The 14,137-nt window shown below is 37.1% G+C and overlaps 3 protein-coding genes across 5 annotated transcripts in view; 1 reads left to right on the forward strand and 2 right to left on the reverse strand.

Moving 5' to 3' along the window:
- Window positions 1–8,743, forward strand: part of LOC100177290 (sodium/calcium exchanger 3-like) — a 13,117-nt gene extending 4,374 nt beyond the window's left edge. Inside the window, exons 4-19 of one of the 3 annotated variants that reach the window (XM_026839284.1) lie at window positions 540–622; window positions 949–1,065; window positions 1,828–1,932; window positions 3,256–3,422; window positions 3,685–3,711; window positions 4,195–4,294; window positions 4,675–4,822; window positions 4,892–5,054; window positions 5,393–5,516; window positions 5,739–5,868; window positions 6,183–6,282; window positions 6,653–6,719; window positions 7,021–7,219; window positions 7,511–7,674; window positions 7,983–8,141; window positions 8,428–8,743. In XM_026839284.1, coding sequence (XP_026695085.1) covers window positions 540–622; window positions 949–1,065; window positions 1,828–1,932; window positions 3,256–3,422; window positions 3,685–3,711; window positions 4,195–4,294; window positions 4,675–4,822; window positions 4,892–5,054; window positions 5,393–5,516; window positions 5,739–5,868; window positions 6,183–6,282; window positions 6,653–6,719; window positions 7,021–7,219; window positions 7,511–7,674; window positions 7,983–8,141; window positions 8,428–8,554 — 1,980 coding nt within the window. In that variant the 3' untranslated portion in view covers window positions 8,555–8,743. The remainder of the gene's footprint in view (window positions 1–539; window positions 623–948; window positions 1,066–1,827; window positions 1,933–3,255; window positions 3,423–3,684; window positions 3,712–4,194; window positions 4,295–4,674; window positions 4,823–4,891; window positions 5,055–5,392; window positions 5,517–5,738; window positions 5,869–6,182; window positions 6,283–6,652; window positions 6,720–7,020; window positions 7,220–7,510; window positions 7,675–7,982; window positions 8,142–8,427) is intronic. The other 2 variants (XM_002122937.4, XM_026839285.1) reach the window with 2 other exon arrangements.
- On the reverse strand, window positions 8,739–11,114 carry LOC100180383 (tRNA (guanine-N(7)-)-methyltransferase). Its single transcript, XM_002128550.5, has 3 exons — window positions 10,877–11,114; window positions 10,328–10,438; window positions 8,739–9,938 (listed from the first exon to the last, which is right to left on the reverse strand). The coding sequence occupies exons 1-3, from the start codon at window positions 11,078–11,080 to the stop codon at window positions 9,459–9,461; spliced, it is 795 nt and encodes a 264-aa protein (XP_002128586.1). The 5' UTR covers window positions 11,081–11,114; the 3' UTR covers window positions 8,739–9,458.
- LOC100182730 (ATP-binding cassette sub-family F member 1-like) lies at window positions 11,106–13,779 on the reverse strand. The gene has a single exon (XM_002128499.5). It carries the CDS (start codon window positions 13,686–13,688, stop codon window positions 11,535–11,537), a length of 2,154 nt encoding a protein of 717 aa, XP_002128535.1. The 5' UTR covers window positions 13,689–13,779; the 3' UTR covers window positions 11,106–11,534.
- Window positions 13,780–14,137: the final 358 nt, after the last annotated feature.

A 14,137-nucleotide genomic window follows, 5' to 3' on the forward strand; every position in this document is an offset into this window, starting at 1 on the left:
TTTAGCACAGAATATCTAAATATCCTGCTTGTGTTTTAAACAATTAACAATGGTCTATGGGAGTCGTGAAGATACGGTTTCATAATTCTTTGAATTTTCTTTGTTTACTACTAAATAGGAAGAGAAAATAGAATGAAAAGGTGTCCCATCTTCCCCCACCCTACTATACATAGTATCCGATATCCTGATCGTGTTTTAAACATTTAACAACGGTCTATGTAAGCCGTGCTGAGGGTACGGTTTATAAATCATTGAATGTTCTTTGTTTCTTTTACCAAATGATACGAAAAACAGAATGAAAAGGTGTTTTATTTCCGACTTTGTCCCATTTTTACTATACTACCCTTGCTTTTTTCAACTTAGTACCTGTAAACTTAAGTTTTATAGAATAGAATGGAAAGAATGGGACAATCCAAGTGATACTTTTTATAACCGGTGAAGCAGTGGACCTATTGTGGTTGAAATCTTATATACTGTATATAGGCTAGAATCTTAAAAATTTTAACATTTAAAAAAAACATCAATATTTTCCTTTACAGATGGTCAATGGTTTGTCTTCTAGGAGAGGTTCGGCAGTAGGGGTGAAATCGCCAGAGAAAAGTCGAAAAATGAACTGGACAAAGTACGTTTGGCATTTTACGTATTTTGGCACGAAACAATTAAATTAACACGTTTATGAATAATCTTTCCGCGGCTTATCTGGGTATAAAAAATCGTAGTGTATTTCCGACGTTTCGTCTGCTAAAAGATTGTTTACAATATGCCTGGTAGCAGAAGTAGCAGAATATATTTTGAGTGAATGAATAGCATTACTAAAATTATGTGTTTGTAAACTAACGGCGTGGTATACTTAACATTATGTATAGTCTAACATTATGTAACAACTAAACACTAACAGTGTTAAGCAAATATAACAAACAGTTTGCTTTACTAACTTTCAATTAACAGTGAAGGTGTTTGTTCTGTTTCTAATGGAGATATCTGCGGTGGAACGCCAAACATGGGCAGTCCTGCCCTTAAACGACATATACGTCGTGTTTCTATCGCCGCACCTACTAATCCAGCGTAAGTTTAACATTATAAACTCATTGAGCAACGTATATGGCCGTATATAGATACTTTTTCGCCAAACAGTTGTTCTTATTGAGCGCGAAAGTGACCATGATACTTTTTCGCCAAAGCGTTGTTCTTGTTGGGCACTTAAAAAGTGGCCAAACATATACTTTTTCGTTGAACAGTTGTTTTTGTTATTTACGGGACTTATTTCCACACAACTCAACTCTCAATCTTTATACATTCTCTATATCTCTAAAATCAAATCATAATTTTCTTTCTTATTTTTAACAACAAATTCTCTTATTTTTTTGGGTTTGTATGGCTTTTGCGTTGTGTAGATTTTTTAGAATGCAATTTTTGAAACACAATGTGTTAAAACGAGTTATCGTATTATAAACCAATGCAAGCTAAGAAGTCGTTCGATACTAAAGACATTTATTCAAGTCAATGTCTAAACCAAATCCGATGTAAACAAAAAATATTTACCTTGAATGAATTGCAATCCAGTTATCATTTTGTTGTCCCAGATTTTACAAACAGCAGTTAACAGTTTTATCTTCGTGTGGCAGGGCAATGACAGTAGTTATGATACGAGTGTTCTGTTTCATACACTTCGTGCCCGCTTACGATTTATGCCGTTTGCTACTTTGTGGGTGATTGTTTCATTTTGTACATGACTTACAATTTAGACAACCCATTAGTGACCACTGGGTTATTCCACGCGGCGCTGGACATTATTATGTTTACTTAACGTACCAACTTTGCATGTAGAGCGATTGAGTTGGCAAGTATATCCAAGAAGGATAACGGAAGAAAAGAAAGCGAGAGAAGACAAGTGGAGCCTGAACCCGCTTACAGAGCGTTTGCAAGGGCAAGGTATGGCTGAATATTTCGCAATATAAACCTTAACCGGGCTTCACACACACACACATATATATATATATATTGCTGGATCTTCTAATGTACATTAAAAGCCATAGTTTGCACTTTCGTAGAATGAGAAAATGGAATAAAAAGGCGTCCCGCTTTCCCCCATCCTACTATATAGGCTACAGTTTAGTTTCGGTTGTAGAAACTTCTGTTTCTAATAAAGAACTCCCGCTAGAATCGACCACATCATAATGGTGAAACACACGAGAACGTTTTTAATCACGCTTCTCTTACTTAGCGGTAAATCGCTGATTCGCGATTTCGAGAGCGATTAGTTGAAGCGAAATTTCGTTCCGTATATTGATTTTTCCGCATGTTATATCGTTTTCTGGTGTTCTGTAAATTTACTACCTCTTAGCATAGAATGCGGTTAACAATTTTCGAAGTGCATTTCATGGAGCTTGTAACTCAAATTCGTATCTAAATTTTTTTACACCCTCAGTGCAAATAAAGGCTCATCATATGAAATAAACTGAGTTCACAATGAAATTAATTTAAAACCGAACAATCTTTTTCTGTCCTTACGAAACATAATATTTTATTGAAATTCCTCTTCCGTTAATTAATTTACTTAATAGCGTTTTCTTACAAACACGAAATTCACGTGTTTGTAATATTCGTTTTAACAAACATCAAACGCTAAAACTAGCCAGAAAACGCAAAAAAACTGCCACACAGGAAGACTGCCAATATAATTTTGATTGCTCTCGGATTATGCTAACTACTGCAGATGCGTTTTATATTTGACATAAACAGGAAACAAACATTCGAATATCCGGTCAAATTGATAATCGTTCAATCAAACCATAAAGTATATCGACGGTAAACAGAACACGTTCTCATTTATGTTAATGCCATTTTCCATATTTAAATTGTGTTTTTTGCACTGCAAACCTATTTGACTATCTAACTTGCATATAGTCGTGTGGGGGAAGGTGGGACACCTTTAGCACATAATATCCAAACATCCTGACCATGTTTTAAACAAATAATGGCGGTCTATGGGAGTTGTGAGGATACGGATTTATATTTCTTTGAACGTTCTTTTTTTACTACCAAATGTGACGAGAAAATAGAAAGAAAAGGTGTCCCATCTTGCCCCACTCTACTATACTCTATGTGGGTTGGGCCCTAGCCAAGGACCTGGTATCTAGGTCTGATTTGACCATCAATTACCCCCACAAGGCCACCTATGTATATATGACGTAAAGCGACCAGGCTATCTGTTATCTAGCTCTAGCATAACGAAAACTCTGTTATTCGACTCAGATTTCGCCACGCAGCCATTTGGTCGATTGGCGGCCGCAAGAGAAAACCAATTAATTTAAATTTGCAACCGTCTCCAAAGCTGCCGGTGAATGATCCAAAACTACTCTCGGTTGTTTCGAAAATTGCTTCGATAAGAAAACTATACAGCAACAATAACGCTATTCAAGGTAAAATAGTGGAAACAATTTAACAATTGTAATAACTTGCATTTGTTTTGTATTATAAAACTATACAGCAACTTTATCCATTGTAAAAAAATAGAAACAGTTCTAATAATATAGAAACAGTTCTGGTAATATTTTCAATACGAACATGGCAAACTGACCAGAAAATCCGTGTTTTTTGAACATAAATTGCATTAGTTTTGTAAGTTTGACGTTATAAATATTTTCCATGTATAACACTCCTATAATACCTTTCTATTTTAAGCGTACCCAATTACAATGGACATGTTGGGTAAGAAACGCCGTAAATGTTGTTTGTGTGTGTTGTTTGTGAGGCATGGCAGTAAACTAAAACGCGACAAAAGTTAAAATAATTCTTAACGGCACGGCGCTGTGTGTGGTATCTGAGTTTTTGATTTTAATGTCGATACATTCATCTGGATTAGGGTTTCTTAACTATAGAACTGATCCTATAGGGGGTGCGGGGGTGCTGTATTATTAAGCTTGGTTAGGTCTACTCTATAAAAACAAGAATAGCCGAGAACAAGGTGGTATTAGAAATAGAAGAATACAGTGATTTTATTACATAAGTAAGTCTAAAGGGAAGTTCGATAAATTGTTGGTGATTTGAAAAGGGTAAAGCAAGAAAAGGTTAAGAACCATTTGCTTGGGTGACACGTCAGCGCATAAGTGCAGTTTTCTTCATTTGGGCATCAAAAAAAATAAAGAGAAAGGTTAAGAACCACTGATTTATAGATATTTACATTATGTGCAGACGAGTCAAGTGGGAATGTTGCTTTTGCTTCCTCTGCATATTCAACATTGGAAAGTGCGGGAGAATTAACCATCGATGTTTTGTTGCATCGTAGGAAAAGGTTAGTGGTGTTATGTGGGTAAGCTCTCATTGCATGACATTGGAAATAGGCCGGGATTGGCCATTACCCCCAACTAGTCTTATAGTACTATGGGGTAAGATGGGATATATACCCCAACTAGTGTTACAGTACTTTGGGGTAAGATGGGACACAGTTAGCTCATAATATTTAAATATTTTGATCGTGTTTTAAACAATTAACAACGTTCTATGGAAGCCGAGGATACGATTTTATAATTCTTTGAATGTTCCGTATCTTTACGACTTCCATGGACCGATCAGGACTTTGGATATTATGTGCTAAAGGTGTCTTGTCTTACCCCAACCCACTAATGTGTTGGTAAAAGGTTGCGGATTTATTTTAGTTTTTGTTATTTTTAGACCGAAAGGCCAAACCGTAATCCCAACTACGAATGCGAACGGGAAGTTCGACACACAGATAATGCCAGGCGTTATATCGGTGGATTATGAGACCAGGGAAGGGACAGCCAAGATAAACAAGGATTTTAAATACACATCTGGAACATTGGTAAGGAGACGCTCAGATTTACGAATCGATAAGGCATGCATTCAGAAATTAATCTTTTGCGTGGTGCAGATCTTTCCTGAAGACACCTATGTTCAATCAATCTCGATTCCGATCATCAACGACGATCAATATTATCCGGACACGGATTTTTACGTCATACTCAAGAACCCAAGTGGGGATGCAACGCTTGGAGATCCTTCTGTTTCTAGAGTCACCATTATTGACGATGATAGTACGTATACAAGGTTGAATACAATTATCTACGGGTTTATTTTATTACTGACACAACTTTTTCATTTGCTGGTTTTTGATTAAAAACACATTTTCTTTCTATTTTCTCGTCCTATTTGGTGGTAAAAAATAACATTTAAAGATTTATAAAACGGTACGACTTCAATAGACTATTGTTAGTTGTTTAAAACACGGTCAGAATATTTGGATATTATGTGCTAAAGGTGTCCCATCTTACCTCACGGTACTGTATATATTTTGCCTAAATGGCACCGTGAGTCTCCTTTTCAAATCGAATATATAATGCAGCGTAACATCTGTTCCATGTTTTGCCCACAGAGCCCGGCGATTTTGTTCTAGAAACATCTCAACTTTACGCTGATATGGAAAAGGGGGAAGTCAGCGCAACAGTGTTGCGTCAGTGCGGGAGCGACGGGGTCGTCTTTGTACATTACGCAACCATGTAAGTACACGCACAATGTTGGACTATATATTCACAAAGCTATTGTACGTATTGTCCAACATAAGAAACCCGATACTGGGTTTGTATTTTTAACATGACATAAATGTCGTTACTTGGGAGCAGCACGCACAGCGTCTCAATTGCTGTATGATTGTTGCAAGTCATTGTAATGTTATATGAGACTTATTATACGATGTAATTAACGATATCCATCACTCGAAGTGACGGGACAGCACATGGCGGTGAAACCATGGATCTCGGTGTAGACTACGTTCATACAAGCGGGAAACTTGAGTTTAAACATCAGGAAACTTCTAAAGTAATCACGATCGAGATAAATAAAGATATTACAGTAAGTACTGTGTGGATACCGATATATGTGAGATAAAAATAAACGAAAGGCGTTAAAATTACCATTTTTTGCCATAAAACAGAACGGTAAAAATGCGGTTACAGTTTACAAGTATAGGCTACCATTCAGGCGGTTTCACCCGCTTAATAAAGCGTGGGTGAAATTTACCAATGATTTGACATACACGTCTGCTTTAGCTCTTTTTCGCTTCCTACCGACAAGTGAAATCAAACGAAACGTGGGAAATATACTACGGTTTTAAAACAAGATAATCCATTAAAAGATTATTAAGAACACTTTGTTTACAATTCTAGGAGACAAAGAACTTCGTGATAATTCTACGAAATCCAAGCCAAGGTTCGCATCTCGGAGAACATAGTGCAGCAGTGGTGAATATCAACCTTGAAGCTTGTGGTAAGGCGATGAATGACATTTATTTCGTCTCTTCGATCACGATCGGAAAAAGTTTAAAATGTTTCGGATAAAAGGCGTAAACGTTATTTATAGCGTTCGGACAAGATATAGTGGGATAGGTTTAGGATAAGATAACATTTGTTATCAATTTTTTTACGTCCCATTTGGTAGTAAACAAAGAAAATATTTACGTAATTAAAGAACCGCATCTTCACTACGTTTATTACAAACGTTGTACATTAATAACGACTGTCGTTGCCATGCTAGAGTAAGTCTTTATACTGGCACGGCGGAGCAACGACAGTTGTTATAACACGCGTTTTCTGTTTCATATTCTTTAATCTATTTATTTTTGTTCAATCTTGATTAGGTATTAACAGTATGAGTCGAGTCTTGATCGATGAAAACGACACAACATGGGTGGGCCAAATTCGAAAGTGAGTACAATCTATGTTTTTGGGGTAATGGAGCAAACGAGGCCTAAATCCGAAGACCCATGGCATGACACCTCACTCACATAGAATAGAACAAATTATGCTTTATAGCTTAGCACAAAGTTAGGTTTTCGTGAAATTTACCTTTCTTAATTGGCAAAAATTAGTGAGGTTTAAATTTCCCATCGGCGTTGGCTCATAAATAAGGATGTTTAAACGTCGGTAAGCAAGATTCTTGATAAAAGTCAAAACACAGGTTAATATGCCTGGTGGCAGCAGTATATAAAATGCGTTTTTATCCTAGTGCGATGATAGTCGGGGGTGAGATGGACGACTACGGTAACGAATCCCCGCCTTCCAATACGGACTTTCTCATGCACGCCATTTCAATGCCGTGGAAAATTGTATTTGCACTTGCACCTACACGTCATGCCTATGGAGGATTTCCTGCCTTCATCATATCTCTTCTAATGATTGGTTGCCTGACAGCTATTATAGAACAGGTAATACCGTGAAGCCTTAGCTTATATTCCACGATCGCCTGTATCCAACGGGTGATGGTTCAAGGCTCGTCGCTGCTGCAGTTCAGGGCGTATGTGTCCTTATGCAAGATAACGGGCTGTCTGAACTCGGCGATATTAAAAAAACAATCACCACCAAGCGGCAAGAAGTGTATATGGAACAGAACAGAAGTGTTATAACGACTGTCGTTTTCCGGCCACGCGAGGATAAATATGTTACATTCGTTCATTCTCGCTTATTTTCTACGTTAAACGTGCTTCCAACGATTTCAGCTTGGACATCTGTTGGGATGTGTGGCGACACTAAAAACACAAGTTACTGGGATAACGATCATTGCGCTTGGAACAAGTTTGCCAGATACAATTGCTTCAAGAACAGCAGCTTTACAAGATGATTATGCTGATGCTTCTATTGGGAATATAACAGGGAGTAATAGGTAGGCTGTTTGAAACAGTGTGAACATAATGTTTTTCAATGTTTTTTATGTTGTTTTTCATTGAAATTAAAAAACATCAGGAAATTACGGTAACATCGTTTTTTTTTTTAGTTACATTGGGGTAATTATTATAATGTATCTTTTACTTATTATGCGTTCTTCGTGTTCACTCCCGGAAACTTTGACTGTACAATAATAATAACTTTTATTTTCTCTTCCATTCTGGTAGAGAATATAAAAACATCACTTTCTCTTGAACTATACGCATAATCGAACCTAGGACAATAATCGACACTTTATTTTAACAGCGTGAATGTGTTTCTTGGCCTTGGTTTGCCCTGGGTCATACGGACGATGTATTTCGCTGTAAAAGGAGGCCAATATATCGTAGATACCGACGGACTCGACTTTGCTGTTACTTTGTTCGATTCCTTTGGGGCAGTTTGTGTTGTGCTCCTAATATTAAGGTTAGTCGTTCAAACTATTCTATGTGGGTGAGGATCCGCAGCGTGGCGATTTAGGCCGGAATTGGCCCATTTCTTTCAAAACTATCGCTGTTCAAATTATATATTCTACTCTATGTGGGTAAGGTCCCGCTTCGTGGTATGCCTTGAGTCGTGTAGGATTGTGGCCAGAACTGGCCCATAACCCAAGAAAACTATCGCCGTTCAAACTACAATGCGAAATATAAACACAATATTAAAACAAAGAGTAAGCTTTATGTCAAATTGTACTAACAATTGTAATTTTCAGGAGGTACGTACTTGGCGGGGAACTCGGTGGGAGCACTCGGGTTAAGTGGGCGAGTGGAATCTTTCTTTTCACGCTGTGGTTTATTTTTATCATCGTATCTTCACTAAAGGCGTATAACTATTTCTAAGAGAGAAGCTACCTAAGAGGCGAAACACGGGCATGACCTGCAAAAAATTGTGGAATATTTTTAGCTTTACGCCCCAGCAAAGTTTGTATGTTCGTTCTTTTTTGTCGATTTGTATTATACCACTATACATGTTTCGCGCAACCGCTGTTGAATTTTGAAGCGGTTGAAATATAATCTTATAAAATATGAGTGGACGATTGTATTCGGTGATCTATTCTACTCAGCTTGATGCCATGTAAAGATGCATTAAGACATTGGTAAAAAAACTATATAGTATATATAGTAAAGTGGGAGATTGGACACATTGAACACATAATATCTAAATATCCTGATCGTATTTTAAACAATTAACAACGGTATTTGGGAGTCGTGAGGATAGGGTTTTATGATTCTTTGTTTACAATCAATATTAGTGAGAAAATAAAATGAAAGTGCGTTACACGTGGCAACAGAGTTCGGCTCTGGATCGAAAGAAACAGGTACAAAGAACATGGCGCAAGACATCGTTGTGGACGTATTCGTCCTTAGATGAGACACCGAACAGCATTTGCTCCAACTTCGTTGTTCTTATGTGCTATGCAAATGTTAGATACCTTAAAACAGTTTACCAATTCAAAAACCACCCACAAAGTTACGAATTACGAATGATTTTATAAAACAGATCATAACTACTCAAAAGTTAAACAAGGTTTTATCACACCGAACGCTCCTGTTATAACGACTGTCGTTGCTCCACCACAGCCACATAATCAAGTTACATCTTTTTATTCAGCATATCTATACCAATATAACTTGTAAAGCTAAGACTTCCGCCAATATGAAGACATCATTATTTTTATTGGATTCCATTTTCGGGAATGTAAACAACGTAAGAAATAACAATTGCAGGATTCGGGATTTGGTATCAAGAAGATTTTCCAGCAAAACCAAAATCATTTCGTCTAAAAACTGCAGGGTATTTTTCGCCGTTGTTTCGCGCTACTTTTTTCCCTTCTTCTGTGCTAACGAACATAGCTTTATAACAAGCATCGTCCTTTAGTTCGTGGTCATCAACACGGTCAAATAAAGGATGTTCAGAAAAGTGTTTTACCATCCATTCATGTACTTCTAATACATCGGTAATGGTGTATAGAAGACCTCCTTGGCAAAGAATATAAGCATATTCTGCTAGGAGAGTAGAACTAACGATACGCCATTTATGCTTCTGCTTTTTAAAATGGGGGTCAGGAAAAAGAATGAACGTCTTTTTAAGCTGGCCTTTTGAAAAGAAGTTAGGTAAGTATTTCATAGCGTTCGTTCTGATGCAAGCAACATTTTGAAACTCCTTAGTTCCAACATGGGCCATCCTTAAAGCTTGGATCCTTTCCTGTACATAATCTGATACCTGCCACATATTAAACACATTCCAACTTTAAGATAAACAAACAGGCAGAAAATTAATAACGCTATGATATTTCAAAACAGTTAACTACCCGCACTGTGGCATATTTGGTTACTGCCCATGCTTTCAACCCCAAGGTTTTAGGTTCAAGGCTCGACGTGGCTACCATTGGGGGAGCATATACATGCAGTCAGTACATTGAGTCAAATATTGGAACAAAACTATCTAAAACACCCATGCAGAAGTATAATTACCGGATGATATTTTTACACAGCTAACTACCGCGCCATGGCACATTTGGTAAACCTTAGGTTGAGAGTTCAAGGCTTGGCGCTGCTACCATTGTGCCAGCATGTACATTCATTCAACTTCATTAAAACAAACTACCCAACCTTAACGCGAATCTCCATGCCAGTAATAAGAGTATCCGGCAACAACTTTGACAATGCAATTAACAATCCGCCGTACCCACAACCGATGTCAAGAACTTCTACTTTACGAACCTAATATAGAATGTATTGTATGTAAAAAAAGTGTTATTTTAAATATACAGCTGTTTTGTGTAAGTATTACGCAGGATCAGGATCTGGTGCTACAAAATACAAACAGACAAAAAACAAATCCAGCAAAATTGAATAATATAAATAATAGAGAAATATATTTTGCCTAAATGGCTTTGTTGGTCTCTTATTCAAGTATAAAGATAGCATTAAGCAGTCGTGTTTTTATTAGCACACTATGCATGCATTACTTAACAACCTAAATTGTTATCACTAAGAAGCCATACTGGGAACTGACAACGTAAAAATCACTAAGATAGAATACAACATTTGGTGTTACCATATATTAAGAACAAATTCATACAAGATGCCCTAAATATCAAACTGTGTTCAGATCAGATGTAGAAAGTTGAAAACACTATAACACATTATGCTACTCACTGTCATGTCGTCACTTTCCATCTCGTTATTCTCGCTTTTCTCATTAACAAAGTAAGCTGGATAATGTTTTGACCAATCCATAGTTCTGGGTGAGATGGGGTATTCTACATTGTGGTCCCCAAGTGGGTTGGAATGGGCTCGCTGACGAAAATACTTTTTTCTTGGAAGTTTTTTGGATATTATTTCATTTTCAATCTCATCCATTTTAAAACTTATTTAGTTTTTACTCTGTATGGGACAAAAGTATGTAAACATTGGTTGTCTTTATTCTCTTATTGTAAAGCTTTGTCTAAATTATTCACCACACATGAAAAAGGAAATACACAATCCTTTAACTGATATACAAATGCATCTGTTTTCTGTTTCTACATTTTAACATTTTTTAACTGAATAAAAAAAGTTTTGAGAAACATTTTGAACATAACATATTAAAATAGATAACATTTTGATTGCATCAATATCTTATTCATTCTAAACAATTCAAAATCCAACTGAAAAAATTTTACATACATACACACTAAATTGTGATACATTGCATTTATCCTAAATTTTAAAAGTACCCAGAAAACAAACAATAATTTAAGTGACAAAATAAGCAAGAAATACAATAAACTTTGCAAATTTCACCTAAACAGAAAATCAACAATCACGCATAAATTTACTGTTTATTTTGAACGACCTCTTCTCCCAAAGATTCCAATATTTCTTGTTTATAATCATCAAAGTCACCTTCGATTTGATTGACAGTTTGGCTTTCCACGACCCATAAAGTGCAGTCGGTTTCTGTTATAAGTCGAGCGTCGTGAGAAACAATAAGGACCCCACCTTTGTACTGATTAATAGCAGCAGCAAGCGCATCTATGGATTCAAGATCAAGATTGTTAGTGGGTTCATCAAGAATTAAAATATCTGGTGCGTAAGAAATTAATTCGGCTAACGCAACTCTTGCTTTTTGTCCTCCACTCAAATCCCGAATAGGAATTTCATGAGCATGGCTGACCAAGCCAACAGAGCCAAGCCTTTTCCTTGAAGCTTGGTAGTCTAAGTTGAACTTATCCCTGAGATATTGTGTGGCAGATTTGTCCAAATCCAACTGATCAGCAGAATGCTGACTGTAATAAGCAAAACGAAGACGAGGATTTCTTCTGGACTCGCCAACAGTTGGCTCCAGGTAACCACACAGTAGTTTTAGCAGAGTTGATTTACCGACACCATTAGGCCCAACTATAGCTATCCGTGAATCCATATCAATACCAAAGTCGATATTTTTGAACAGAGGAGGTTGGTTTTCGTATGCGAAGTCGACATTATGTAGACCAAGGATAGGAGGGCTTAGTGTAGGAGGGTCGGGGAATGAAAACTTCACAACATATTCTCTTGGTTTGGTGATAAGTTCTGTAGTTGTGTCCACACTCTCCACCATCACAGATGCTCCTCTTTTTTGTCCTTTCTCCTGCTTTCTTGTCAGAGCTTCTTTCTGCTTTTTCTCCGCAGCTACTTTGGATGAACCGTGCGCTTTTAAACTTTTCAACTTCTTTTCCTGCTTCTCGTAATCCTTCATTCTTTCCCTTAACCTCTGCTCGTGCATTTTCTTAAACTGGGAGTAATTCCCTCGATAAGGATTTAGTTTCAGGTCTTCTAAATGAATAATATCCGTACAAACATTATTTAAGAAAGCCTGGTCATGGGAAACTACAAGCAACGTCTTCTTCCAGTTTTGCAAGTAGTTATCCAACCAAATCACAGCGTTCAAATCCAAATGATTAGTAGGTTCATCAAGTAGCAACAAAGTCGGCTCTAAAAATAAAGCCCTAGCAAGAGAAACTCTCATTCTCCAACCACCCGAGAAATCATGAGTTGCACGTTTTTGCATGGAAGCCGTAAACCCAAGACCAGCAAGAATCCTCCGAGCTCTGGACTCAGCAGAATCAACACCAATGGCTTCCATATCCTCATATAGCTTTTTCAAATCATCCTGGACAGACAAATCTCCTTTCATTTGTCTTGCTGTGAGTTCCTTTTCAAGCTTAAGTAGTCTTAACCTTTCAGTATCAGCATTGAGAACAGCTTCAATAGCAGGCGTCTCATCTGCTTTTACTTCTTGTTCACAATATAAAATATCAATGTGAGCGGGAATTGAAAGTTTTCGAGCTGCTATATGTCGTAGCAGGGTCGTCTTGCCTTTTCCATTAGGTCCCAACAAACCATACCTCCTTCCTGCAACTATTGTTAGATTTGCATTTTTTAATAAATCTTTACCTTTAGCAGCAATGGAGAAACTCTCAATTTTAATATCAGATGTGTTTTCATAAGTTTGCGCTGAACTGGACGACTTTTGCTCAGAAACAGAAAAGTTTCCAAGCTCGTCATTTGTCCTTTGAGTTTCCATCTCTGCAAGTTGCTTCTTGTATTGCAAATCCTTCAAATACTTTTTCCTTTCTTTCCTCGTCATATTTTTCATTAATTCTTCGTCTGCTTCCAGCTCTTCATTCACAGGACCATCTTCATGAGTGAAATCCTGAATTTGCTCTTCCTCCTCCTCATTTTCCTCTCTTTCCTCCTTGCTCCTCTCTGAAATAGTAACCTGCTTCATATCTTGAACCAAATCCTTAGCTGGTGCTTTTGATCTTTTATTTCTGGCAGGTTTCTCCTTTTCAACAACAGGTTCCTCTTTCGTCCCGTCATCTTCCTGCAATTCTTCGAAAAACGATTTCTTTGAATTTTTCTTCTTCTTAGTCTTTTTTTCTACCGGTTTTGCACCATTCTGTACATCAGTTACAGCATCAGGATCTGTTTTGTTTTTCTTTGGCATCTTAACCGTTGAAAAATAAATTCTGTGTAATAAAATATAAGGGTTACGGATTTGAGCCTCAACGGACACGTTATTTTCAAAACTAATAAACAATCCTCCACTAAAAAACAAGGTGCGTTACATTAGGCTGGTGGAAAGAGTTAGATGTTGGTAATTTGGAAATTATTAGTTAGGAGTTACGTCTGTTACGAGTTAGTGGTTATATTTATAGGGGTTAATATTTAATAGTAGATAACGTTACTTAACGTAGGAGAGGACTGACAGCCTGACAGGACTCTTTACTAGCATCTAGCACCCTATTTTATTTAATAAAAGTATGGGTAAGGCGCCACTGTCGTGTAAACGAAACGTTGAGCCATTTAAACATTGAAACTAAACATAGCCTACATAAAACAATTAAATCATAATGTTGTGTAAACTTCTTATACGTGCACACATGTGCACCAATG

The sequence above is a fragment of the Ciona intestinalis genome, unplaced genomic scaffold (assembly GCF_000224145.3).
Source record: "Ciona intestinalis unplaced genomic scaffold, KH HT000184.2, whole genome shotgun sequence".
Lineage (NCBI taxonomy): Eukaryota > Metazoa > Chordata > Ascidiacea > Phlebobranchia > Cionidae > Ciona > Ciona intestinalis.